Source organism: Hyperoodon ampullatus (assembly GCF_949752795.1).
Source record: "Hyperoodon ampullatus genome assembly, chromosome: 13".
In the NCBI taxonomy this organism is placed as follows: Eukaryota; Metazoa; Chordata; class Mammalia; order Artiodactyla; family Ziphiidae; genus Hyperoodon; species Hyperoodon ampullatus.
This window is the reverse complement of record NC_136926.1, coordinates 16,916,726-16,942,644: the sequence shown is the minus strand read 5'-3', so window position 1 is coordinate 16,942,644 and position 25,919 is coordinate 16,916,726. Positions and strand designations below refer to the sequence as shown.

Here is a 25,919-nt window from a genome sequence, read left to right as displayed (position 1 = left end):
TCCTGCCTGTCCCTCTGTTGAGAGCAGCCTTCAGAGGCCGAGTGGGCCCTCCTGGACGACTTGGCCCCTGTGCGGGTGGGCAGTGCGGCCGCTGAGCCTGGCCCGGGGGTGGGGTCTGGCGTGTACACGTGGTGCGCTGGGCCCCAGCCCATGTCCCCTTTTCAGTCGTCTCCAGTGCACCCATCCTTGCTGGCCTGACTCCTCCCAGTTTAAATTTTCCTGAAGAATGAGAAGAGCCGTTTGCCTTCAGCGGTGCTGGGCTCATTGCCACGCCCCGAGCCGTGGGCCCTGGAGAGGGCAGCAGCAGGCCGGCTCTGTTCCTTCAGGTGCGTGTCCATCAGCTGTCGGTCAATGACCCTGTGCATGTCATCCTGCAGAGGGCAGAGCGGAGGGGGCTGAGCAGCTCTGACCCGGCGCTGGGGGTGGGCGGGGAGGTGGCAAATGTAGGAAGCACGAGAGATGAGGATGAGGGATGAGATGAGTGAGCGGCTGCAGCCACGGTTGCCCCGACGCGACCAAGCAAGCAGCAAGTGTGGACGCAGTGTGGGGACACAACAGTAGCCACGCGGCACCTCCGGCCTCCTCAGGGCTTGGGCTGGCTTCTCACTAGTATTACTCCCTCGGCTGACCCCACAGACCAGGTGTGTCTCTATGGGCCCAGAGGATGGCCGCCGCTGATACTTGCCTGTCTGCCTCTCCACCCAGCCTGCCAGCCCACACCAGTGCTCAGCCTTGCCTGTGACCGGCCCTCTCTGTCCTGCTTCCTGTGTCCCTTTGGGTCTGGGTGGGCACCTCTCACTTGGTACCCACCCCCCACCAAACCCTGGGGCGGCCTCAGCTTGCCAGCTCTCCAGCCTAACGTCCTGGCCTCAGGGGGCTTTTCCTCCCCTTCATCCCCTTCAAACTACTACCAGCCTGAACTGCTGATGCCCATGCACCCCTGGCAGGCCCACGTGTGAGGTCACAGGCTCCCTGGTGCCGTCCTCGCTGACCACCAACCACGCGCTTGGCCCCCACTGGCAGAGGCCAGGGGGCATCACCATCTTCGCGGCTTGTCTTGCTCCAACTTATGCGCACTACCTTGGCTTCCTCAATGGGGTAGCACCTTTCCCCTCTGGTGTGTTAAAGTTGCACAGAAAACGCCCCCTTCTCCCTGACTTCACCTTACAGAACATCAGCTTTTATGCCATGGAGTGGCTAACAGACTGAGCAGCTCCACTCTCCATTCTACTTGCTAGATTCTGAGTCTGTGCAAGATTCCATTTGATAAAGGCGTTCCGCCACTAACACACTATGAAAACTATTGGTTTAGAATCAAAAGCAGCCCTGTCTAGTAACATCAGCTGGAAACACAAGCATCTGCCTGATTCCTTCACTCTAAACCCGATGGGCTCTGGGATGTCCTGGTGAAAAGACCGAGCCTTGGGCCGAATGCTGGAGTGAATCAGCTGCTCGTGTCTGTTCGTGCACAGGACTGTGAGGCCTGCTTTCGGGCTGGGTGTTTCCTGAGGTCGGGGCAGATGACCTCAGCAGCCCAGAGCAGCTGCTCACTTGGTGAGCACAGGAAGTGGGCTGGCTGCGCCCCTCTCCCAGCTTGACCAGCTTGTCCACCACTCCTACACACTCACCTAAGCTCTCACCAGTCACTCAGATGTCTTTGCAAGTTTCAGTGTGAAACAAAGGTACTTTCCTGACCAGGTCACCAGGTGGCGGCGGGTGTGGACCCCTTGCTCACGTCCTGCTCTCCTGCCTTCCTCCCCTCCCTTCTTCATATTTAACTTCCTACCTACACCTCTCCTCCTCCTCCTCACAAAAATGAGATATAGTCCCTACTTTGACGGTCCCCATGTCAAATCCTCAGCACAGTGCCCTGTACTTGGGAAGTGTTCCATAAAAATCTTTGCTGTTAGGTGTTTTCTGGTACATTGCAAACTGCATTTTTTTTCCTTTTTTTTTGCGGTACGCGGGCCTCTCACTGCTGTGGCCTCTCCCGTTGCGGAGCACAGGCTCCGGACGCGCAGGCTCAGCAGCCATGGCTCACGGGCCCAGCCGCTCCGCGGCACGAAGGGATCCTCCCAGACCAGAGCACGAACCCACGTCCCCTGCATCGGCAGGCGGACTCTCAACCACGGCACCACCAGGGAAGCCCCCTGCATTTTTTTTATACTTTAAGATTTATATCAAGATAATTCCGTGAAATATATCAGTTCAAAACTTCATACACACACACACATGAGCTGCTCATAATTCCATGCCGGCCGTTACTTCTATAAAACAACCCATAATTATGAGGAGGTGGAACCAAGAAATCAGGGTCAGACGGGTCAGCCTGTCAGTATTGGGCCACCTGCTGCCGCGCTCACCGGATGTGACAGAGGAAGGAGGAGGGAGGCTGGGGCTCGATCGATGGCATGGCACGCTGTACGGAGATGACGCCGGCACCGACACACAACACAGTGGACCACAAGGGAGGCGGCAGGGGCAGGACTGCGATGGTGGCAGGGAAGAGGGTGGGGGGATGAGGGCTCAATCTCACCTCAAAGGCAGGAGGGGTGTACAACTAAAGCTGTTGATACGGGAACTGAGAAAGGCCACTAGATCAGAAACCAAAGGAGCCAGATAGTAAAAAGCCCTGAGGAAGCAAACTGTAGCCAAGAGAAAAGAGAGAAGAACAGGGTGGGTGAGCCAGGAAACAGCAGCTGGCTTTGGGGCAGGAGGCAGGGAGCCAGGGAGCAGCTCTCTAGGGGGGAAGCCGGTGCACCTGCAGCCTGCCCAGCAGGGCCCTGGAGGAACAGTCACTTCTAACCTGCCCTCCATGTGGGGCTTGCCTGGGAAAGCCGCAGGGGACTTTTCATCTATCTGGTTAGGATTTCTTGGGGAGAAACAAGAATGGTTACACCACGTTCTGAAATTGTACTACCCTAACCTCATTAACAAAAAGCAAGTATGGCCCTGGCCCAGTGGGCAGCCACGTTGGCTGAGTGGACTCTGACAACTGTGGTCCTAGAGATGGACACACTGACTCATTTTCCCCAGACCTGTGCCAGGATGGTGCTCTTTGGAAAAAAGGAAGCTAGCCTTTGAGAAAGGGAAGAGCATCAGCTGCTGGTAACCCAAGGATGGCTGAACTACAAACATCCAGTTGTGAATTTTCAGTCAGTCACATAGGGCTTCCTGGGCCTTCCACGTTAACGGCCATTTCTTTCTGGCTAATTTAAACAAAGCCATGACGACTAGCTTGAAGGAGGCCCCTGTTCCAAGCCTAGAGGCCGGCACAGCCTGGGGTTCCTTGCTCTCGAGAGCATCTTCCTTTAGGCGTTCTTCCCCAGGGACTGGGGAACCACGAGCCCTGAATTTCATCAGGTTAAGACTGGGATTACTGCTCACCCCACACGCATGGGACCCTCCAGTAACAAGCTCTCATTCTTACACTCAGCCTGGGTTCAGAGACTCTCCCTTACCTGCCAAGCCTCAAGCTGCTGTGAGAGGTTCAGTTTCTGCTGAATGGCATCCAGTAGCTGGCTGTTCAGAGACATCATGTCCATCTTGCACTTGGCCAGTTCCAGCTCCACAGCGTTCTTCCTGAAAACAGAAAAGCCAGGGTGAGCGTGGACACGTTGTGCCAGAGGCATCAGGTTCTTTGCCTGGGGCACCTGGAGTCCTCAGGATGAGGAAACAGCCTCTGACCCCAAACTCACAACAAACAGTAACTGTAACTATGATGTTACTTGTGGAGGGTTGGAAAGTTTTGCATCATGCTTTCATATACATTTTCTCAATTTTCATAACCAACCTGTAGGTGAAGGAATAATCTGTCATCCCATCTCAAACAAGAAGTGATTAAAAAAGAATGACACTTAAATCAGGACTGGAACCCAGAGATCAAAGGCCTCACAGCACTAAGGAACTGCTAATTTTTCCCCCAAAAGGCCAGTCCCCTTGCAAGTTGGACTTAACCTCCTAGTGCTCTCCTTTTCACTAACAATCCCCCCTTTAAGGGTATGTGCAAAGGCAGCCACACAGTGGTGATCATCACAGCTTAGCTAATTGTTGCAGCCAACAGTTAGGGTAAATTATATGATGGAATACTATCACCAGTAACAACCACGACATTGAATATTTACTGACAGTGGGGCAATACTCCTGATGTATGCTGAGCGGAGAAAAAAAACAAGAAACAAGGTCACATACGATACAAGCATTGTAAAAGAAAAATTGCTTGTGTGTATTTGAAGGTCATACACAAAAATGTCTACTTGGTTATCTCTGGATGAGGATCTTTGATGGGTAATTGCTCCCACACTTTTGCATTTTGTATTTTCACATTTTCATATGTTTTACATATTATTTTGTTCACCTTCCCCAACATTCCTAAATCATGGTTGTTCAACACAAAGGACAATTTTTGGGGAGCTGGGAATGGGAATAAAAAATGCAAGAGACTAGCTGGGCAGCTTCTGCTAGGTGGCACTGGTTGCCCAGCTGCCAAAATGAGCATTATTTAGCCCTTATCTTCATCAACCGTTACTTTTTTTAACAAATAAATTTATTTATTTATTTGGCTGCGTTGGGTCTTTGTTGCTGTGCGCGGGCCTTCTCTAGTTGCAGCGAGTGGGGGCTACTCTTCGTTGTGGAGCGCGAACTTCGCATTGCGGTGGCTTCTCTTGTTGCAGAGCACAGGCTCTAGGTGAACGGGCTCAGTAGTTGTGGTTCGTGGGCTCTAGAGCGCAGGCTCAGTAGTTGTGGCGCATGGGCTTAGTTGCTCCGCGATGTGGGATCTTCCCAGACCAGGGCTCGAACCTGTGGCCCCTGTATTGGCAGGTGGATTCTTAACCACTGTACCACCAGGGAAGCCCATCAACCGTTACCTTTCACATTCAAAAGGGCAAAACCAACAAAACTTCAAGTCGCACAGGGCCAGCGACTAATGTGCATGGCCTTGACAGGACCCACCGCAGAAGCTGCCCAGCTCACATCAAAGCTAAGCACGGCCGGAAGGCAGAGCAGTTGGGGTAACCCGCTCGGGCCACCGCGCGACCAGCACTTCCTCTCTGGCCTCAAGTCCACCGAGCAATCGGTCACTTCCCCCGACACTCCAAGGTCCCAGAACGGCTCCCCGCCCACCCTTCCTAGAGAAGCCGCTCCAGACCTCTCACACCAGGACCGCCCACCCGCACTGCAGCTGCGGGGACAGGAGCCGAGCCTGTCCAATCAGCTCCGGCATCTCAAATGAGCCTGTCCAATCAGCTCCGGCATCTCAAATGCCGCACGCTGCTCCCGTCACGCCCGCTGCCATTGGCTGGCCGCAAACTGCGGAAATCCTTGCAAGGCGCGGGTTGTCATGGACGCCCGGCTGGCCAACCCCGCGGTCCTGGAACGTCAACGCAAACCCCTAGCGCCCCGCGGCAGGGCAGCCTCTTGAGCTTACAGGCGTCTCCCGGCAGGTGTCGCCACGAACAGCCTGTAGACCCCAGAATGTGCTGAGTAATGCTGCTGGCGGAGGGTGCAGAGGTCCAGCAGCAGCTGCGGCCCGCCAGGCACCGAGGGGTCCCCTTCCTTCCTGAGAGCCCCCCCGAGCTGGGCCCACCTTGCGGACCTAGGTGTCACAGCCTTGGACTGCACCCTCCGGAACGTTTGCTCACTAGGGAATCTTGGTGCTTCTCGTTCATGGGAAACCCCAGACAAGGAAAGCAATGCTGCAGAAGTCCCTGATCAATAATGTTTTTTAAAAAAACATTTTTATTTCAGAGGCATTTCCTACTTTTTTTTTTTAATGTGTCTTTTTTTTTCTTTTAAATACTTTATTTATTTTGGCTGCACCGGATCCCAGTTGCGTCATGCAGGCTCTTAGTTGCAGCATGCATGCAGGATCTAGTTCCCAAGACCAGGGATCCAACCCGGGCCCCCTGCACTGGGAGCACGGAGTCTTACCCACTGGACCACCAGGGAAGTCCCTAAATCAGTTTTAAAAAGGAATATTTCAAAGGGCTAGAAGAATTCCTTATTTAAATGAAACCACTAGCAACTGACTCCTTTTTGTTTTTGTAAGGCAGACTGCTAGCCCTGGATTTTTTTCACTGAGGACCTTTCACCTGCAAGGAGGTAAAATTGTTACTTAACTTAGCTGAAACTCATCTATTGTATAGGATAAGGAACACCTTAAGGTTGTTGCTGTCCAGTGAAGAGAGGGAAGTTATTTTTCTTGGGGGGTTCTCACCCCTGTCTGCACATTAGAATAATGGGGTGGGCGCAAGGGGAAGCTTTTAAGAAGTTGCCCCAAACTCAGAGATTCAGATTGAATTGTTCTGGAGAGGGCTCTGGCAGGGGGAGACTTCCCCAGAGGATGCTAAAGTGCAGCCAGGATCGGAGATGATGTACATGAAAGGATCTTGTAAAATTCTTAATGGTCCTATACAAATGTGTGATTCCCCCACATTGAATGATTCCTTAGGTCTCTTGTCTGAATTTCTGTATACCCAGAATTTCATTTCTAAGGGACAGAAAAAGAACTATCCTGGAGTGATCCAACACCCTCCCTAAGGCCAGCCCTGTTTTACAGGGTCCAGGAAGGACAGGGGCTTCACTCCAGAATTCTCCCTACTCAGGGAGGAGAGTGTGCAGATCTGCTCAGTCAGACCCCAGGAGGTTAACTGGGCCTCCTTTGGCAGCAGGAAAGGACATGCATTTCAAGGTAGACTTGGTGATTTCCTCTGTCACCCAGGTGTCAGACCTAGGTGCACTTATTTTAACGGAGGGGACTGGACAACTGTTTTTTCTGCTCTCCTGCATCCTGGAACTTTCTCTGACTGTATCTCCCACCTCCCATGCTGATGACAGAGTATGGTCAGAGCTTGATGGTCAGCTCTCCTCCGCTTGTCTAGCTGAGAGGTGACCAACTAGACTCTACTTCTAACTTATTTTGCTTCTTATTCCCATTGGGCTTCTACAATTAGTACCCTAATTTTACCATTTTATTCCCTAATTGTTTGGCACAATCTCACCCTTTGTTATTCATAAAAGTACGGTCTCACTCCAAAATATCACACTGCTATTCAAGTACTCAGTAACTAAATCCACCAGGAATGGCAGAGATAACACAGGTTTGTGAGCCTCACTAAGGATAATTCCAAAATGAACTGGAAATTGAAAGACAACCTGATATGAGATTCTGACCAGATAGACAAGGGGACCCAAAGGTAAAACTATGAAACGGAGATGATGGAAACGATTAAAGAGAACAGAAGAGAGGGGAGGGGACAATTGTATATGGAAGTGAAAAGTGGGAAGGTGTGAATTCTAAAGTCAGAAATGAAAATGTCATATTACTTTTTAAAAAGGCAAATAATATCTATTTACAAATTGTTTTAAATAACCTCATTTTAGCTTCCTGACAAGCACCCTTGAGGTAAGGGGAAAGGATGTGGAACAGGAGTCAGAGACCTGAGGTGGAGGCCAGTGATCAGCACTGGCTGTGATCCCGGGGGGAGCTTCCTCATCTGTAAAAGTGGGATTAAAAAGTATTACTTCTTGCTGTGGCTGGGATGATGAAAGGATGAAATGTTTTGTAAGTAGTAAAGTGATGCACAAATGTTGTTATTAATGTGTTGTAAAGCCCCCAAAGCAGGTGCATTTTTAGTACCTTTTACCTCCTCACACTCAGCGTATACGGCAGATTGGGTGTGTGATAAATAATTTTCAGGGGAGTGGGGAATATGTAAATGGTTTTTGCCTATGTACCGCCACATATTTTGAATGTAAAAGAATGCATTTATGCATTTCTTCTCTGCCAGAGAAAGCCCAAAACATTATTTAAAAATGACCTAGGGACTTCCCTGGTGGCGCAGTGGTTAAGAATCCACCTGCCAATGCAGGGGACATGGGTTCGAGCCCTGGTCTGGGAAGATCCCATATGCCGTGGAGCAACTAAGCCTGTGCGCTACAACTACTGAGTCTGCACTCTAGATCTCGAGAGCCACAACTACTGAGCCCGCGTGCCACAACTACTGAAGCCCACGCGCCTAGAGCCTGTGCTCTGCAACAAGAGAAGCCACTGCAATGAGAAACCTGTGCACTGCAACAAAGAGCAGCCCCTGCTCGCCGCAACTAGAGAAAGCCCACGTGCAGCAACGAAGACCCACCACAGCCAAAAATAAATAATTAAAAACAAAAAGAAACAGTGAAATTACAATGTTAAAAAAAATGACCCAGTTTACTACAAATATAAAGGACAAAGAAAAATGTTAAATGACACTCTGGGGATGCAATCGAACTTAGAATGCAGAAAAACTATGAGATAAAAGATTCAGTTTCTTCAATAAATGCAAATTGGAAAAAAAAAAGATGGAAGGGGAAGTGTTACAGACTTTTGGGACATAACAAGTAAACAGAGTATGTGGACTTTGGAGTCTGATACTTATCCATTATAAAAAGACATTTATTGGACTTCCCTGGTGGTCCAGTGGCTAAGACTCCACATTCCCAATGCAGGGGGCCTGGATTCGATCCCTGGTCAGGGAACTAGATCCCACATGCTGCAACTAAAGATCCCACATGCCACAACTAAAGATCCCACATGCCGCAACTGAAGATCCCGCACATGGCAACGAAGATCCCTAGTGCCACAACTAAGACCTGGCACAGCCAAATAAATAAATATTTTTAAAAAAGACATTTATGGGACAACGGAAAATTTGAACACTGGATACTAGATGATATTAAGAAATTGTTTTAAGCTTTTTTTTTTTTTTTTTTTTTTTTTCGGTACGCGGGCCTCTCACTGTTGTGGCCTCTCCCGTTGCGGAGCACAGACTCCGGACACGCAGGCTCAGCGGCCATGGCTCACGGGCCTAGCCACTCCACGGCATGTGGGATCCTCCCGGACCGGGGCACGAACCCGTGTCCCCTGCATCGGCAGGCAGATTCTCAACCACTGCGCCACCAGGGAAGCCCTAAGCTTTTTTACATGTGATAATTCTGGTGTGTGTTTTACAAAAAGAATCTTTTTCTGATAGAGATTTATGTGAAAGTGTTTATGTTTAAGTGTTTATGGATGAGATGACATGATGTCTTGTGATCTGCCTTAACGTGGTCCAGAGGGGAGGTGGAAGAAGTGGGTGGCTATAGATGAAACAACACTGGCCATATGGTGGTTAGTGTTGAAACTCAGAGGTACATAGGTCGGAATTCATCTTATGTTTTTCACTTCTGTGTATGCTTGAAGATGTCTATAATGATAAATAAAACAAACAAAAACAACCAAAAAACTAACCTAAAAATTAAAAAGTTAAGGTATATATATGATATTGGAAAGCTCTCTAAGATATAAGTGGAAACAAAAAAACAAGACATGTGGAGCAACATCTCACTGATGTTTTTATTTTTATTTTTTTTGCGGTACGCGGGCCTCTCACTGTTGTGGCCTCTCCCGTTGCGGAGCACAGGCTCCGGACGTGCAGGCTCAGCGGCCATGGCTCACAGGCCCAGCCGCTCCGCGGCATATGGGATCCTCCCGGCCTGGGGCACGAACCCGTGTCCCCTGCATCGGCAGGCGGACTCTCAACCACTGCGCCACCAGGGAAGCCCCTCACTGATGTTTTTAAAGAAATCTGCAAAAACTATATTGTACACCTGTATATGCATAGGTAAAAAAGCTGCAAAAAATGCATACCTGACTTTTAACAGTAGTGTCTGAAGAAGAATGGGATTGGGAGTGAGGGCGGGTAGTGGGGAAACTCTCACTTTCAGTTTTGTATTCTTCTGTATGATTTAACTTTTAAAACTGAGCACATACTCATGTTACTTTCAGTTAAACAAGTGGTGCCCACTCACTTTGCGATGGCCTCATCCCGGTCCCTGATGGCCTTCTGAAGCTGCTCCTTTGGTTCCTTGTCCTCAGATGTCATTCTGAGTCGGTCTCTCTCCTCCTTCAACGCAGTCATCTCCACACTCAGCAGTGTCACCTAATGAGAGACGAAGGGGATAAACGTGATGATACCACTGCTGCCAGCCTGGGGTGTTTCCCTTCAAGAGGGAGGAAAGAACAAGGCCCAGGCAGGCTCAGGGCCTATGTGCAGGGCAGGCTGGTGACTTCCTGCTGTCCCCTGCTCCAGGAGAGAGGAGGCCTCACGCTAGGGTGGAGCTCAGTGGCCAGGGAAGAGCTCAGCCCTGGACTGCAGCCCTGGGGCCAGATCCCGGCAGTACAGAGCACAGCACCTCCTTCATTTCAAGGCACTCTCAGGGACCTAATGAGTGAAGGCCACACACGCATCAGGGCACTGAAACACATTTTTGGGGGTAGGGACTCAAGTTTTGTTTCTAGCCATCTTCCACTCAACATGGAACACTGCCCTGTGTTTCACAGGGCCCTGGCTGGTCCCAAAGCCTGGAACCTGGCTCCCATTTCTGTGACAGCACTTAACGCAACCTGGCTCTTCCACCTTCTTCCTTCAGCTCCCCAGGTCAAAGCTACATGGAATTTAGACAGAAAAATGATGTCATCACCTTTCACTTCAAGCCTGTTACCTTTTCTGTCATCCATGCCTCATCCATGGCACCAGAGCCCATTCACTGGCAGTCAACCTTCGGTGGTGAGGTGCCCCTCCTAGGGGCTCCCTCAGTGACCACAGCTTAACCCACCCACTGTACAGAGTAACCCCTTGAATACCTTGAGCTCTGCCATGTGAGAAGTGTGTCCTATCTATCTATGTGTCTCAGAGCCTAAGTGCATACAATGCTTAATCCCAAATGCTTGTGCAGTAGACAGTTGTCATTTTGGGGCTAGTCAGCATCCAAAATCCCTTCCTATCTGGGGCATTCCTGGCTGCATGGACCTTGGTAGGAGGCAGAGAATGCCCTCCCACTAAGGGAGCCAAAAAAAGAGACATCCTTTCCTAGGTACCTGGGCCCCCCACCTGGGGCTGCAGCTCTTGAGGGTACAGCAAAGCCATCGGCCAGTGGGAAATTAGTACATGGACAACAAATGGATTTGTTGCCCCACTCCCCATGGCTTCCTGTTTTGGAGCTCAGTTCTCCAGCCTTCCTGTTGATTCTGTAAGATTTCAGATTTAATTCCAATATATTCTCTTTCTGCTTAAGTTAAGCAAAGCGAGTTTCAGTTGTCTGCGACCAGAAACCCTGCCTGGTAGAGCTTTCAATAAATATCTGTTGAATGAATGGAAGGCGGGGAGCCCTTCTTCTCAGTTGATAGGATCAGACTAGAGTCAGGATGCCTGACCCTGCCCTCTTATTAAATATTACACATACTTTTACATCTTCCCAAGGGAAGATCCATACATACAGGTCTGTCCCTCCCACAAGGGGACAGACATCACCTACTGTACACTCCTCTGCTCTTCAAGGCCCAGGTCTAATCATCTTTAGACAATGAAGCTGAGCAAAGGCCCCAGGACTAAGGCTGAAGAGCAAGTTTCCCTGGAGGTACTTTGGACCCCCCAAGCTGAGGCAACACAGTTGCCAGCTCCTGGGGTAGCAGCCACTGAGGAGCAAATCAGAGGACACCCAATAACGAAGAGGTATACAGGACAATTTGTTGTCGCTATGGGCAATGGATTTTGTACTCTCAGGTGCGTGGTAGGGAAGGTCAGCTGCTCTGTGCTTTCATGGTAGGGACAGCTCCAGTGAGCAGGGTGAGAAGCCTTAGGGAAGAACGGGCTGGGCAACTACACAGGCCAGGGCATGCAGGTGCAATGAGCCTTGAGGCAGATGAGGCAACAGGTGAGAAGCCCAGCCTCACCCTATTCTTAGCAGGTTCCACAGCCTGGTAGGCCAGACCTCAAGACCCAGAAAGCACCTGGCAGAAACAGCCAGCCCTCCTCAGACCAAATGAGCCCTGACGTGGCCTCAGGCCAGCTGTGGGCCAGCCAGGTGTTCTGCCAGCTGAGTGAGTGACAGATAGAACTACATGCTAGGCAGGAAATGCAAACATTTAATATGCTCCAGACAAAACTCCACAAGAACTTTTTGCTTTGGCCTGGAAAACCTGATCAAGGTAGAGACTGCCAGCTTAGGAGTGACAAAGGACTTATCCTCTCTGAGCTGCACATAAGTTCCATAAAAAGCAGGAAGAAAAAGAACTATTCCGGGCTTCCCTGGTGGCGCAGTGGTTGAGAGTCCACCTGCCGATGCAGGGGACGCGGGTTCGTGCCCCGGTCCGGGAAGATCCCACATGCCACGGAGCGGCTAGGCCCGTGAGCCATGGCCGCTGAGCCTGCGCGTCCGGAGCCTGTGCTCCACAACGGGAGAGGCCACAACAGTGAGAGGCCCGCGTACCGCAAAAAAAAGAAAAAAAAAAAGAACTATTCCCCACCATTAAGTTGTTGTGAGGATCAAACAAAATAAATAACATCAAGGGCCCCGCTCAGGGTGTAAGTGCCTCCCCGCCTCCCCCCCATATAGACCTTCCAGCTGACAGCTGTCATGAGGACCCACTGGGCTTTTTTATCTGCTGACTTACGTTACAGCCACCCCTAAATCCACTTTTCCCCATTAAGGTGGGTGTCCTCGAGATTGAATAGCATCAAAGGAAACATCCTGAAGTCATATATCCAGGGCTGACAATCAATTGCATGCCTGCTCTAAGAAAGGTGCTGCACTAGACGCTTTAGGAGAAGACAAAAGTACGTCAGACCTTGAGCTTGTTCTTGCGGGGGGTCTAAGGCTGGACTGGGAGGGTGAGATGGGAGTGAGGGTAACCATGACAAAGCAGGGCCAGGGGGCTCCCTGAGGAAGGGAAGCAAGAGAGTTCTGAGGAGGAAGTGAGACCTGATCAGGAACCTGAAGGGTGAGTAGGGCTGTATGTGCAGGTGATGGGGGAGAGTCTTCCAGGTAGAGGGAGCGGGAGAAGAGACCCAGATGTGGGAACACAGGGCAGCCTGTGCCACGCCCATCTGTAGCCTACATTCAATTCTGCTAAAGCTAAGGAGGTGAGATGGAAACAACAGGAATGGAGGCTGGATGGCTGGATGCAGCCAGACCGTGGTGCCAAGAGGGCTGGAGGCTTCCCATTACTCGATGATGGGAAGTCAATCTAGAACGTGCAAGCGGTGTCCCATGTTCAAGTTGTGCTTCAGAAAGATGGATCCATATCATATGGAGGGTGACTGGGCTGGGGTAAGGCAATCAGCTGGGAAGTGAGGACCAAAGGCAGGGTGTGAAAGAATGAAGGTCTGAAATGGGACAGTGGCTAGGAGGATGGAGGAGAGAGAACCTGCTGAGATTTTAGAGGAGGGGTCACCGAGATCTCATTAGTAAGGGCCTCAACTGCTCCCAGCACACACTCCCCGGAGTTTCCATGTCCCTGCAGTAACTGGCATGTGCTACAGTCAAGCATAAAGGAGCCAAATGACTGGGTTGGGGACTGTGTTTCTTACTGTGCCTCCCATGACCCGGCTTACTGGCCTGGGAATTGGCAAGGAGCCAAGAATAACTACTGTTCATATTGCTCTGCAGGTCCTCCCTGGCTCCCGGCAGCAGCTCCAGACCCCACGGGCAGTGCTCACTGGAGAGCTGCAGGGACGGGGGAGAAAAGGCTGAGTGGGTGGGCAGGGAGCTCTCCACGGCCATCACGAGGGCAGGAGGCAAGTCTTCAGGTCTGGCTATGGGTTTCTGCCTCAAACAAGTAATTATCAATTAAATTAAACCTCGGCTCTCTTTTATTTTAAAATTTGGGTAGGTCTCTGAGGGGGTGGGGTACTGCAGGCACTTCACCTTCCAGGCCCCATACCTTTTACCTCTGGCCTAGTTTCCAGGAGAGAAAAGAAAGCAGTGGGAGTGCAGGCTGGATCATGGGCGAGGTCAGACCACAGTCTAGGATCCGTTTTTGCTGGAACCTCGGTCACACGCCGCTTGTCTGGGCCCTGCTCCCCAAAGGGTACAAAATTGGCCTGACTCCCCTCAGGATAGCGAGAGGCCCTGGAGGGCAGGGGCCTTGTCACATCCACCCAGCGCCTCTCGGGGTCTAGGGCAGCACAGGCTTGCGCTGAGCTAACTGCACTAGGCACCTCTGCCCGCCATGATGTCTGCCATTTCCACTGTCCTGGCAACTCAACTCGCATCCCATCCACTGCCCTGGGAGGTCAATGTTACTCCCAAGGGACGGCTTGGCTGGGAGGTCTGCAGCTTTGACTAAGGAAGAGATGACCCCTGGCAGAGGCCCAATTCTATATCCTATTTGGGACCAAGCGTAACCATCTGCTTGATGAGGTTTTTTTGAAAGGGAATCCACAGGAATTGACCTAAACCAGTTATCAGTTGAACTTTTAAGGAAAATTCCCTGGTAGAGATGGCCTCCTAAATAGTTCCATAGCAGACTCTCAGCAACCTCCACCTTGCTAATGTTTCTGAACCAAATAATGCCCTCTTGGGTTTCTAGTTTTCTAATTCAGAGGAGCAACAAAGCAACTTTTATTAATCCAAAGAACTTTTATATCTGCTTTCTCTTGCATTTTATTCTTCGAGTTTGGAAGGTCTGACACTCCCCCACCCCGCCCCAGCCAAACGAACGACCACCTGAGGATCTTAGGTTTTAGGCACAAGAATGTCTTTGGCTGCCCAACCCTACTTCCCAGGGGTTGGCCAGGAACAAAATACAGCTTTCAGGAGCATCTTCCTGTCCTTATCTGGTCACTCACAAGAAGAAGAGAGAAGTAATGGCTGGGGGTGCAATATCTTCCAAGAGAATAATACTAGAAAGTCTAATGGGTACAACCCCAAAAAGGCAGGAGTTTATTTCTGTAAGTTCCTTTAAATTTAAGAAATACTGACTGAAGTGAAAGCCAGGCTTAAATTCCATCTCTCAGCAACCTCTTCCTGTAGCAGGAAGGGATGACTAGCTTTGGACAAGGAAAGAAGGGGGCAGGGTTTCAAATGGTACCTGTCTGGTGTCCCCCACAAGTGGGGCAGAACCTCCACACGTGACCCCAGTCAAAGGGAAGAGCGCTTATTTATCTCCTAGGATAGATTTTAGAAGCTCCTTTTTGGGTGGGGCTGCTCCTAAGCCCTTTAAAACTTTTCAGATCAGAATATAGATGTCCTTCTCCAGTGTTCTTGAGAGATGAGATCATGATCAAACAGGAGAGGAACACTGAGAGCAGCAGTAAGTGCCTCTAAAGCTGAAAAACAGGCTGGCAGAGGTGACGGCACTTACAAAGGGGAACAGGCCTGCAAAGATCAATCGTTCCTCGGTTTGCAAACTTCCCTGCTCAGAAGCTGCTGGAAAACCATCCATAAGCGTCCTGGGAGCTATGGCACTTTAAACTGCCAGAATCCACCCAATTATTTGGGCTCTGTAGAGGGCAGTGTGTCGCTGGAGGAAATGGAGGGTCAAGCTATTCTTATCCCTGACAATTTCACTTTGGCCTAAACCAGAGGACTGTCTTCTTCGTGGCCACGCAGCATGTGGGATGTTAGTTCCCTGACCAGGGATCGAACCCAGGCCCCCTGCAATGGAAGTGCGGAGTCTTAACCACTGGACCACCAGGGAAGTCCCAGGCTTCTTTTCTTGAAGACACCCAGTTCACCTCAACTTTAGGTCGCCGCCCCTGAGGATCTGTCAGAGGAGAACTGCTTCTCAAAGAGACGTGGGTGAGGGAAACTCACAAGGGTCCTGAGGGAGCTGGGGACACGTACACATCCTGTGCTGGGCTGAGGATGGGGGTGCTCACCTGACTGTGGAGCCGCTGCAGCTCTTCTAGGCTTTGCCTCAGTTTACCCCTCTCTCCCTCCATGAGTTCCCTTAGGGCTCTCGAATCCTCACTGGTCTGCCTTATTTGTTCTTCTAAGGAGTCATCATCAATTCTCCGGGAGCTCTGACAGCAAAAGAGAGAGAGCCGGCCAACCGGAGAGGTGGTGAGAGTGGAGGGGAGTGGAGAGATGGTTAATGGGAGAGATGCAGAAGGGAGAGAGAAAGAAGAAAGGGGAGCAATGGGGAGGGGAGCAGAGAGATGGTTCGGTTTGGGGAAACACAAGATAGTGGGGGGATGAGGAGGAGAGGGGGAGAGAGGAAAAAAGAGAGGCAGAAGAGGGAAGAAATAGAGGGTTAGAGGAGAGAGATTCTCTTGCTCAATTTCAACGTGCAAACAACAACTAGACATTTATTTTGTTTCAGGTTTCGGGGAAGGGAAATTGCGTGGAGCCAACAGCACACCTCACTCTGACAGCTCCCTCTCCCACACTGACCCGGCCTCCACACTACAGTACGTTCCACAAATCAACACAGCATGTTCAGGTAAGGACAACCACCCTTTCACCTTACTTCACCTCATATGGGTAGAGAGATGCAACCATTCTGTAGGAGGAGGAAACCTGAAGAAAAACAACAACCCGAGAGCTGGGGTGGTGAATGGAGAGTAAGTCTGGCAGAAATCTGACATGAAGCTGGAAGAAATGCCCGTGTGCCTGGGAAGCCTGTGGGAATGAATGTTCCTCTCCTCCACAAGAGGAGCCACGTCTGGAATTCTAAAAGGCCCTTGTTGTTGATCGTCCCAACTTTCTGTGCTCACTTCTAGCCTTCGAGCAGAGAAGCTTCAGATCTTTAAGTTTGCCTGTTCACAGCTAACTCCACCTCCAGGACCAAGGGGCTACAGAAAAGTAACTTGCAGTTTTTACCGGGATGCAAATTTCTACAGTCAAAGCCTCCCAGGAAAGCCCTCGCACTCGAGGTCCCCAAGGCCTGCACGTAACCACATGGAGGGAGGCCTCCTCTGCATCCTGTGCCTGCAGGAAGGGACTCTGGAGTCTTCCATCCCCGGCATCGGGCCCTCTGCCTGCTCCCCAGTGTTCAGTGCTCTCAGACGAGGGCTCAGAAGAAATTCTTGCAGACATTATAAGGTTCCAGTTCTAGGGTTAACCTTACCCTCTGCATTTGGTTTCAACCTCCCACCGGCCAGGTTCTGTGGAGCAAGGAGCTCTCAGCTTGGCCTCTTACCGTGGGCTCCATGCCATCCACAATGCTCTGTATCAGTCTCTTGAGCTCGCTGAGAGCAGTGCGCAAGCTGCCTGCTGGTACATCCTTGGCAGACGACGTTTCTGAAGACTCGTCCATGGAGGAGTCCGTGGAGACGGCCGAGTCAGCGCTGTCATTTCCTCGAAGGTGTGAGCAGAGATAGCGAACCTGGCAGTAGGCTTCCCAGAGCTGCAGTCTCAGCTGCCCCACAAAGAATTATTCCTGATTATGGATTCTAGAGAAGACTGCCACCAGCCATCTTCTTCTAGTGTATGAATCCAAGATACTAGTTATAGGGAAAGTTGTTTTTTTTTTTTTAATCACCTGTCCCAAGAAATACTGATACTTATTCTGGGCCCAGTACACCTATACAGAGTCCCAATTCTTATCTTCCCTGTCCTCAGGCCCCTCCCATTTGCACATAAAGCACATCTTTATATAGTCAGTTACTTTGGTGGAAGTCAGCGCATGATTGGGGGAATGAGTGGTTATGAGTAGTATGAAAAGAAGCTAATTGGATGGATCACGAATGTTCTAAAACCCTGTCAATACAAGAGGTATGAGGCTGATATTAGTCAACAAGCATTTCCTAAGAGGCACTGCTTCGTGACAGCTCCAGCCAGCAGGCCTAGGGGCTTGCACAAGTGCAGACCACGGGCCCCTGCCAGGCTGAAGCTAAACAGCAGGCATGGGGTGACAGGGATGGCCGACGGGCTCTCAAAGGCCAGGGTCTGCCCCAGGATCCCTGGGCAACCTCACGTGCCACAGCGGTGGCGATGCCACACCTGCTCTCTCTCCTGCTCCAGCTCCTCGGCCTCCATGCTCTGCTCTATTTCAGACAGGAGGGACGTGCTGGTGGCTGCAGAGCTCTGCAGACTCCTCTCCTCAGTGAGCTCCTCCACCTTCACCTGCAGCTGTCGGTAGGAGAGCCGTACCTCCTGGAGCTCCAGCTGGCTCTGATGCAGCTTTCAGAGAGACAGCAAACGGTGGTGAGGCGGGCTGAACCCAAACAGAAAAACTGACCCTGAACCCAATCATGCTTTTAGATCCTGCTACCAGTTTACAGAAAAATACAGAGGAGGGAAGAACTGGCTAGACTACATTAAGGGGATGCAGTCAACAAAATCCAGATTTGGGAAATTCTACAAGACAAATAGCTCAGTTTCTTCAACAAATAAATTTCAAGAAAAAAAGAAAGATAAAGGGGGAACCTATAGATTAAAAGAGACTTAAGAACATATCAGCCAACTGCCACATGTAGGCATATTTTAATTCGTATCTTGATTCAAATGAAAAATGTGAAAAACAATGACATTTATAAGACAACTGAAAATTTGAACACTGACTAGATATTTGATGATATTAAAGGAAATATTGCTGAAGTTTCTAGGTGTACTAGTCCTGTGGTTATATTTTTTTAAGTTCTTATTTAGATGTATTCTTTATTTACAGATGAAATTATAACAATTCTGGGATTTACTTCAAAATAACATGAGAGGGGAGCAAATGGATGTAATGAAGATAGGGCAGGACTGGCCAGGAATGGACAGTTTGTAGAGCTGGACAATGGGTTACATGGGATGTCACTGTCTTATTCTGTTTTTGAGTTCATCTGAAATTCTCCAGAATAAAATGTTGAACACGCAAACATACAGGCATACAAAGTAAGGCACCATTAGACTCTCACCAGAATGGCTAAAATAAATAATAGTAACAGAATAATAATATCAAGTTCTGGTGAGGATGTAAAATAACTGGGACTCTCATTTCTGGTGGAAATGGAAGATGAACCACCACTGTGGAAAACTGTTTGGCAGTTTCTAATGAGTGAAATACAGATCTGTCCTACTATTCTATGATCCAGCTGTTCTATCCTATGATCCAGCTGTTCCACTCTTAGGTACAGACCCAGTAATAAATGACTGAAAATGTAGATGAAAGACAAACAGGATGTTCACAGCAGCATTATTCATAAAAGCCACAGATGGGAAACAATCTAAACACCAATAAAGATAGAATGGATATATTCACATGCTGGAATACTACACAGCAGTGAAAAAAAGAACATACTGCTACTCTATGCCACAACATGGATGAATTTCTTAGACATGATGTTCAGCAAAAACCAGACACAAAACAATATATAATGCATGATTCTATTTATAAAAAGTTCCAAAACTTCATTGAGATAAAAGAGATGAAAGTCAGAATAGAAGTTTGCTTTTGAGGAAGTGGCACCGTATTGACTGGGAGGGGGCAGGAGGAAGACTTGTGGGTGCTGATAATGGGCTATGTCTTGACATGGGTGGTGTTCACACAGGTATATATAAAACTTCAATGGGCTATCCACTTATGATCTGTATGCTTTACTACATGCATGTTGTACTTTAATAAAAATATTAAAGAGGAAAAGGGTTGTTTGGAAAGGAGCTAGGGGTGGGATCTGGAATAACATCTGGGCAGTAATACCAAGAGTTCCCAAACCCATGGGAAAAGCAGTCTCTCCCTACTTTGTGTCATACCTCATGGTTTACAGATAAGGCCCTAGGCCTGGGAGGGGCCTTACATAGCACTAGAAGCTCAGAGGAGGACAGCGACACCAGTGGTAAAGAGGGGACAGCAATGCAGGCATCATGACCTACGGGCCAGGGCTCCTTCCCTCTCTTTCGCTGCCACTACTTCACCCTTCTCTACATTCTCTGTGGCTCCTTCCCTGTGGAGTCCAAACAGGGCACTGCTACCTGGTGAGGGTGTTACTGCTGAATGTAAGGGGAAACTCTACTGTGGCTGCTAAATGCCACACTCTTACTAATATACTCCATCACTACACTTACTTTTAGCACAACAGACCCTAATTGCAGAATCAATCTGTTTGCTAACTGCTATGCACATGTCCATATACTACACGTGCACAGGAGCAATGTTTCCTACTCTTGTATTTGTGGACTGCCCACCCTCCTTTTAATATATATTTTTGGGGGTGAGGATGGGAGAAGAACTTCTGGGGATTTAAATTTAATTATTTTATCCTTTTATAAAATAGCATTTCTGGGTCATTCCTGTTCATTAAAAAGAGTGAACACTGTATTGTCTTTTCCAGACTGTCATCCAGGTGGGCTGATGGCTCCTGCAGAGATGCAGAGACGAAGGGGCAGTGGGCAACTCAGAGCTCTGTGGTTCTCATGAATGGGGCAAGCTGCCTTGCAGAGCCCGCAGCCAATCATTCTGGTGCCCTGGGAGCCTCCCTTCTGCTGGCCCAGTATCAGAGAACATTTGCTAATGGCACCAGTGGTCTGGATGTGCCTTAACTAGGAAGAGTTTGGAGGCTGGCTGCTCGGAGAATGAAAAAGGAATTGGCAAGCCCGCTCTGCATGGTTCCAGTGGATCAGCAGTACCTGCTGGTCCAGTGGGAACTCCTCCAGCCTTGGTTTTGAGGAAACTCAGAAAGAAGAAATTAGGTTTTGTTTTTTTTAAAGATATGCCTAGGAAGCATTTGGCACAATTACAAACGGCATTTACTAAATTGACAAAATGCTTTTCAATTATTTTCTAGACAACTCCACATACATCTCAGCAGGAGAAGTTCAGCACAGACAAGTACAAGTTCTTAGTCACTGGACAACATTAGTTCAATTACTCATGCACACTCAAAGGTGCTTAATTAATTATAACAGCAAAAGAACAAAGACCAGGACAGGTCTGCCCTCCCTGGTCAATAATTGATCCACAGACAAACTCAGAAAAACCAAACCAAAGCAAGGAAGAGTCTATTAAATATAAGAACCCTCTAACATAAGAAATATCACCCTTTATAAAACAAAGATGAAACCAAATGTATTTATATGTAAGAACAAGGAAGACACCAAACGTCTTGTGATTGGAGAGTATACTAAGTTCAAGCTTACAATACTCATGCCCTTAAAGTTGGCAGAAGTGGGGGCACTCTCCCCATTTTATGTTGCGAGAACTGAGATGGTGTGATGTTAAGTGATTTCCCTAATGGTACACACCCGGAGTCAGAGTGAGGTCTAGACTCCAGGTCATTTGCTTCCTGGGTCCCTACAGTAAGCAGGGCCTGTATTCTCTGCTGATGAAAGCCACCCACTGATTGGAACAAGGCCCCTGCACACATTTATAAGATGCTCAGCTTGGTATGAAATAGGGCAGTTAAGTTGCCCTCAGAGGGACAAATCCTTTACTGGGTATTAAGAGTTCAGAAAAATGCCCGATTTTTAAATTTACTGGGTGCTCAATAAATAATAATTTTTATCCCTGCTCAGCCTGAAAAAAAAATCAGAGTTGGATTTGATCAGTGGTTTAAAAATCTGTGTTTGACAGCAGAACCCCAGTTACATAGTGAACCAGATTAAAGGGGGTTACTCTGCTTGTGGCAGGCCTGTTGCCCTGCCTGCTCAGCCTTCTTCTCATCCCTTGTCTGAGGAAAAGGATTAAAATCATGGGATTAGGTATATTCCAAGGCCACTAGCTCTACATTTTACAAGTCTGATTTAGGACCATTCACCTACTCCCTGAGTGAGCTGAAATTTCTATTTCTGTATCAGTACAGGCCATTTCATCAATAGAACTAATTAGCAACACCTTAAGGAGAGTTTTCTATGAATAGAAGGAAAAAAATTACAAATAGTTTGGAAAGATGAGACTTCAGCCCATAAATGCAGATTTTCCAAATCAAGGTGGGAACTCCCTGACTTGATGCAGGCCCTGCACCAGTGATACGCTCTTACTCTTGAAGAAGCCCAATCGGAAGACAGCGAGTGTGCAGATGGTGAGGATGTGAACATGGTGTGACTGGGGACTCTGGCTGCTAGAGAACACACAGCCCACTGTGCCGGCCAGGCACTGCATGGTCCACACTGGTCCTGGCTGTTCCCCATCTCCACGTCTCCCATTCTTGATATGAAATAAGGACTTTTCATTTGCGAATTCGTGCTGGACTAGGAGTCTGTTTTCGGCAGGGCCATTTTCCCATTTTTCTGTACTTCTTTTCCTTCTCCTCTCCATACTCTACCTCAGCAACCCTCAGGAGAGTGCTTGATGGGGTAATAAATGCTGGTGAAACACTGACTTGCAGAGGCAAGTGATACACTGGAAGCTATCACTGAGCACCAGGTAAAGCAGGTAGGAGGGTCCTCTTCTGGATTCTACCAAGGACTTACTACACTTCTTAGGATAAAGGATTCATCTTTCTAAGCCCCAGTTTTAGAATATATGCAAAAACACTCTGTTCTCTGTAAAGCGGCATACAGATGTTCATGGCTATTATCGTCATCAACCTTAAAATATGAGCAAACTCCTTTCCATTTTGAAAACTGCTGTGAGGCTTTAGCCAGCATCATTTTCTATTCAACATTTACTGAGGCCCCACTTTATACAAAGTTCTGAGCTGAAGGTATAAAAGCATGGGGAGAGAAAAACTGTTAATTTGCCCTTAAAGAGGTTAATTACTCAGATGGCCGTTTAACTGATGGTGTCAAGTGACCTTAGCCTAAGAGGTCTCCTTATCCCACAACCCAGGGCTTTCCTCAATAGCCACCTGCTGAGCCCAGTGGGGCCTTCTGAGGCCTGGTCTTTGGGTGGGGACACACCTGGCGCTCGAGTATACTTGGCTGACCACTTCCACACGAACGGCACCATTGCAATTTACTCCGCTCCCTGGCACACTCAGAGGACACCCAAGGGGAAGCAGCGCATTCTTAGCCACCGGCCCCAGTGGTCCTAGGCTAGCACAGCAAAGCTTTCTCGGCAGCAGATGCTACACTCTATTTCTGGGGAGGCTGAGTGATTATCTTTTTGTTTAGGGGGTTGTTTCCTGTCAAGTGTGAGCTTTGGGATTCAGCTGAGGCCTGGTGGCAGTTCCCAGATAAGTACAAATATAGCCATGAAGCAATTTCATTTAGGAAGAAAAAAGAGGCTAATTAGGCTCATAGAGGGGTCAGCCTGTGCCTTTGTTAACAACTGGCAGAATCAGGATATAAGTCTTGCTGTGTTCAGTGGGCAGCTTCTTGGTTTCTGTTCAGTGCCAGCCAACTAAATGCATCAGCCTGGGGAAGCAGCAGCAGAGAGCATTGTGAGGCAAGCACAGAGTCACAGGATCCCTCTGAAATCTCTGGCAGGTTTCACAAACCCCAGGAGGCAGAACAGCACTCCTGGTGTTCCAGTCATGTTAACAGCCCAGAAAGAACTCAGTGAAACTGCTCCTGGGGCCAGTGGCTCAGAACAAATTGGAAGGATGACCTGTGGTAGCAATACGCTTGTTCTCGGCAGAGAAAGACCAGCCCAGTTAGCAGAGCCTGAGGAGAACCATAACCGGGCCCAAAGAGAGACCTCAGCTTTACCCACTCCTGACCCCGGTGGTGGCACTGGCCTCCCAGCCTTTCCCTTTGGCTGGGCAGCTAAGCACTCCTTTGATCTGACCCTGGTCCTGTGTGACTGCTTCTCTGCCCCAGTACCTGGAGGTCTTTGTCATGGCCCTGCCTCTCCAGGATCAGCACCCGGTCCTGTAGCTCCTCCACAGTCCCTTGGAGCAGGTCATTCTCCTCTAAGGTGGCACTGAGACGGTGCTCCAGCTCCCGTTTCCGATCCGACAGCATCTTGATCTGAAAGGGTGGAGAGCCACAAGGGTGGTGTGGAGTTACACCCGGGCTGATGAGTAGGGAGGGAGGGACCAGCCCCGGAACACGAAGGCAGGTGTCTCTCCAAGTGCTCTGCACAGGGGCCTGGTGCCTCCACCTCTGAAGGAACAGCTGTGAACTCTTAAGCTGAGGCGAAAACCCCTCCCCTTTGGAAACCTGTCTGGGAAGGAGTAGGAGTTAAACTTTGGGGAAGCTGGAATGTGGGGTGCCAGGCAGAGGCAAGGAAGGTTAGTGCTCTCTGGAAATTCCACAGGTAAGACAGAGGAGGGCCCCACCTTGCTGCCTATAACTTTTTTTTGGCCCTGCCGCACGGCATGTGGGATCTTAGTTCCCTGACCAGGGATCGAACCTGTGCCCCCTGCAGTGGAAGCGCAGAGTCTTAACCACTGGACCACCAGGGAAGTCCCCTGCCTACAACTCTACTTCAACCCCACAGTTTATGGGGCAGTGGAACCTAATCTGCAGGACCATTCTTCTTTCTCAAGTCCTGAGCACAAGAAAATGCCCAAGACAGCCTCTGGAGCCACTGTATTCTCATATTCTATGTCTCTCCTTTGTCCTTCCCCCACTGCTGGCAGGTCTGGCTCTTGAGTCATGGTCCAGACCCCGGGTTAATGGGGGAGCCAGAAGGATACAGAAAACAGAGCAGTGCCTGCATCAGCCCGTGTCCTGGGAAGGAACACGACATGGACACAAGTAAATAACTGATTTTACTTAAAGTGCCTTTTGCTTGAGCAAGAAATTTGTGAATAGAAGCAATTTTTCTCTTTTTATTAAACAGGTTGATATGTTTGTACACTGAGTATCTAGCTAGTCTCAAGAAAGATACAGACCTTTTTTTTTTTTTTTTTTGCAGTACACAGGCCTCTCACTGTTGTGGCCTCTCCCGTTGCGGAGCACAGGCTCCGGATGCACAGGCTCAGCGGCCATGGCTCACGGGCCTAGCCACTGCACGGCATGTGGGATCTTCCCAGACTGGGGCACGAACCTGTGTCCCCTGCATCGGCAGGCGGACTCCCAACCACTGCGCCACCAGGGAAGGCCACAGACCTTTTTTTAGAAAGGTCTGTCTTGTCTCTTCCGTTTCAGTGAGAAAGCAGAGGAAAAGAGGAAAGAGATGCTGGGTAAGAAGCTGCCCAGCACTCCCTAAGGCCAGCGATGCTTCAGCCCAAGAACCCTGCCCTGCTCAGGGGCTATGAGAAGCCTTCCCAAATCCCTTCAATTGCTAGTGGCCTTGGGAACTTTTGGAGTCCTGCAGGTCCCCCAGCTCCTCCCATTTATCAGTTCCCTGCTAGACTGATCTCTCAACCAGTTTCTTGTGAATATTCTCCTGTTGTGTTTAAGATGTTCTCCACGCTCTCTAGTCTAGCATGACAACAATTCACTAAAAGGACCAACCTCAGACTGTTTCCAGGGGAGATTTGGAAATGAATGTCTAACTTGTCCCAAGCCCTCTGAAATCTTTACCTTCCCCCTGCTTTCTGGCTGTTCTCACTCTCTGAATTCTGTTCATAGGGCACAGATCTTCCCTGGCCACCCACCCATCAGATAGGATGCTGTCCTGGGGAAATGAAGTATGTGGCCTTTGTCCAGAGGGATCAGGTATCTGGCCAAACAAAGAAACACTGTCTCTCAAGTGTGCACCTGGGTAAGGGACCGAAAGGAGCAGGCCCTTTTGTGAATGGGTCCACTATTCCCCACACTGAAGCAGCGTTACCACATGAAGGGAACTCTTACTCTAGTTGGTTTTCGTTTAAATACCCTCTGACCTTTACATTTTCCTTCCCATGGATCACCTTTGTTGGGATCCCAAGTTCCACTCAGTGAAGTCATGAGGTAGTATGGTTCTGATACACAGCCCTACCCCTTAAAAAAACTTAGCAGTTCAGCTCTATGTGAAGTAACTTATTTGAAATAAACAATTTCATAGCTTGGCTTTTAAAAGTAGCAGTGTTATTGGATGAAGCAAGGAATTGGCATTAGGGAGCCAACTCCCTCACCCCATCCTACACACCCTGAAACTTGGGACCAAATCTGGCCATAAATATTCCTGGGAAAGACCCTGTGTCATGAGGGTCTAGCAACAGTGAATTGGGGGTGGTGGGGAAAGGAAAACAGGCAACTCGATGGAGTCAGACTTTGGCAGAGGTGGTTGAACAGCACATCATGCATACAAACCGTCACAGACAGGCATGCCAAACCCACCAGCACAAACTACTTACTTCAAGAACCTGCTGCTCAATACCAGTAGGAATTCCAAGGGAAGGGAAGAAGGAAGGGAGTGAGAGCCAGGAGAAAAGAGAAGA

General features: G+C 49.2%; 1 protein-coding gene across 2 annotated transcripts in view; it reads right to left on the bottom strand.

Annotated features, from left to right (window-relative positions):
- Positions 1–209: 209 nt before the first annotated feature.
- Positions 210–25,919, bottom strand: part of BICDL1 (BICD family like cargo adaptor 1) — a gene marked incomplete at both ends in the record, with an annotated part of 95,523 nt that continues 69,813 nt past the window's right edge. The window contains 7 exons of one of the 2 annotated variants that reach the window (XM_079717592.1): positions 210–371; positions 3,462–3,582; positions 9,829–9,959; positions 15,681–15,824; positions 16,943–17,161; positions 17,746–17,925; positions 23,431–23,577. In XM_079717592.1, coding sequence (XP_079573718.1) covers positions 210–371; positions 3,462–3,582; positions 9,829–9,959; positions 15,681–15,824; positions 16,943–17,161; positions 17,746–17,925; positions 23,431–23,577 — 1,104 coding nt within the window. The remainder of the gene's footprint in view (positions 372–3,461; positions 3,583–9,828; positions 9,960–15,680; positions 15,825–16,942; positions 17,162–17,745; positions 17,926–23,430; positions 23,578–25,919) is intronic. The other variant, XM_079717593.1, reaches the window with a different exon arrangement.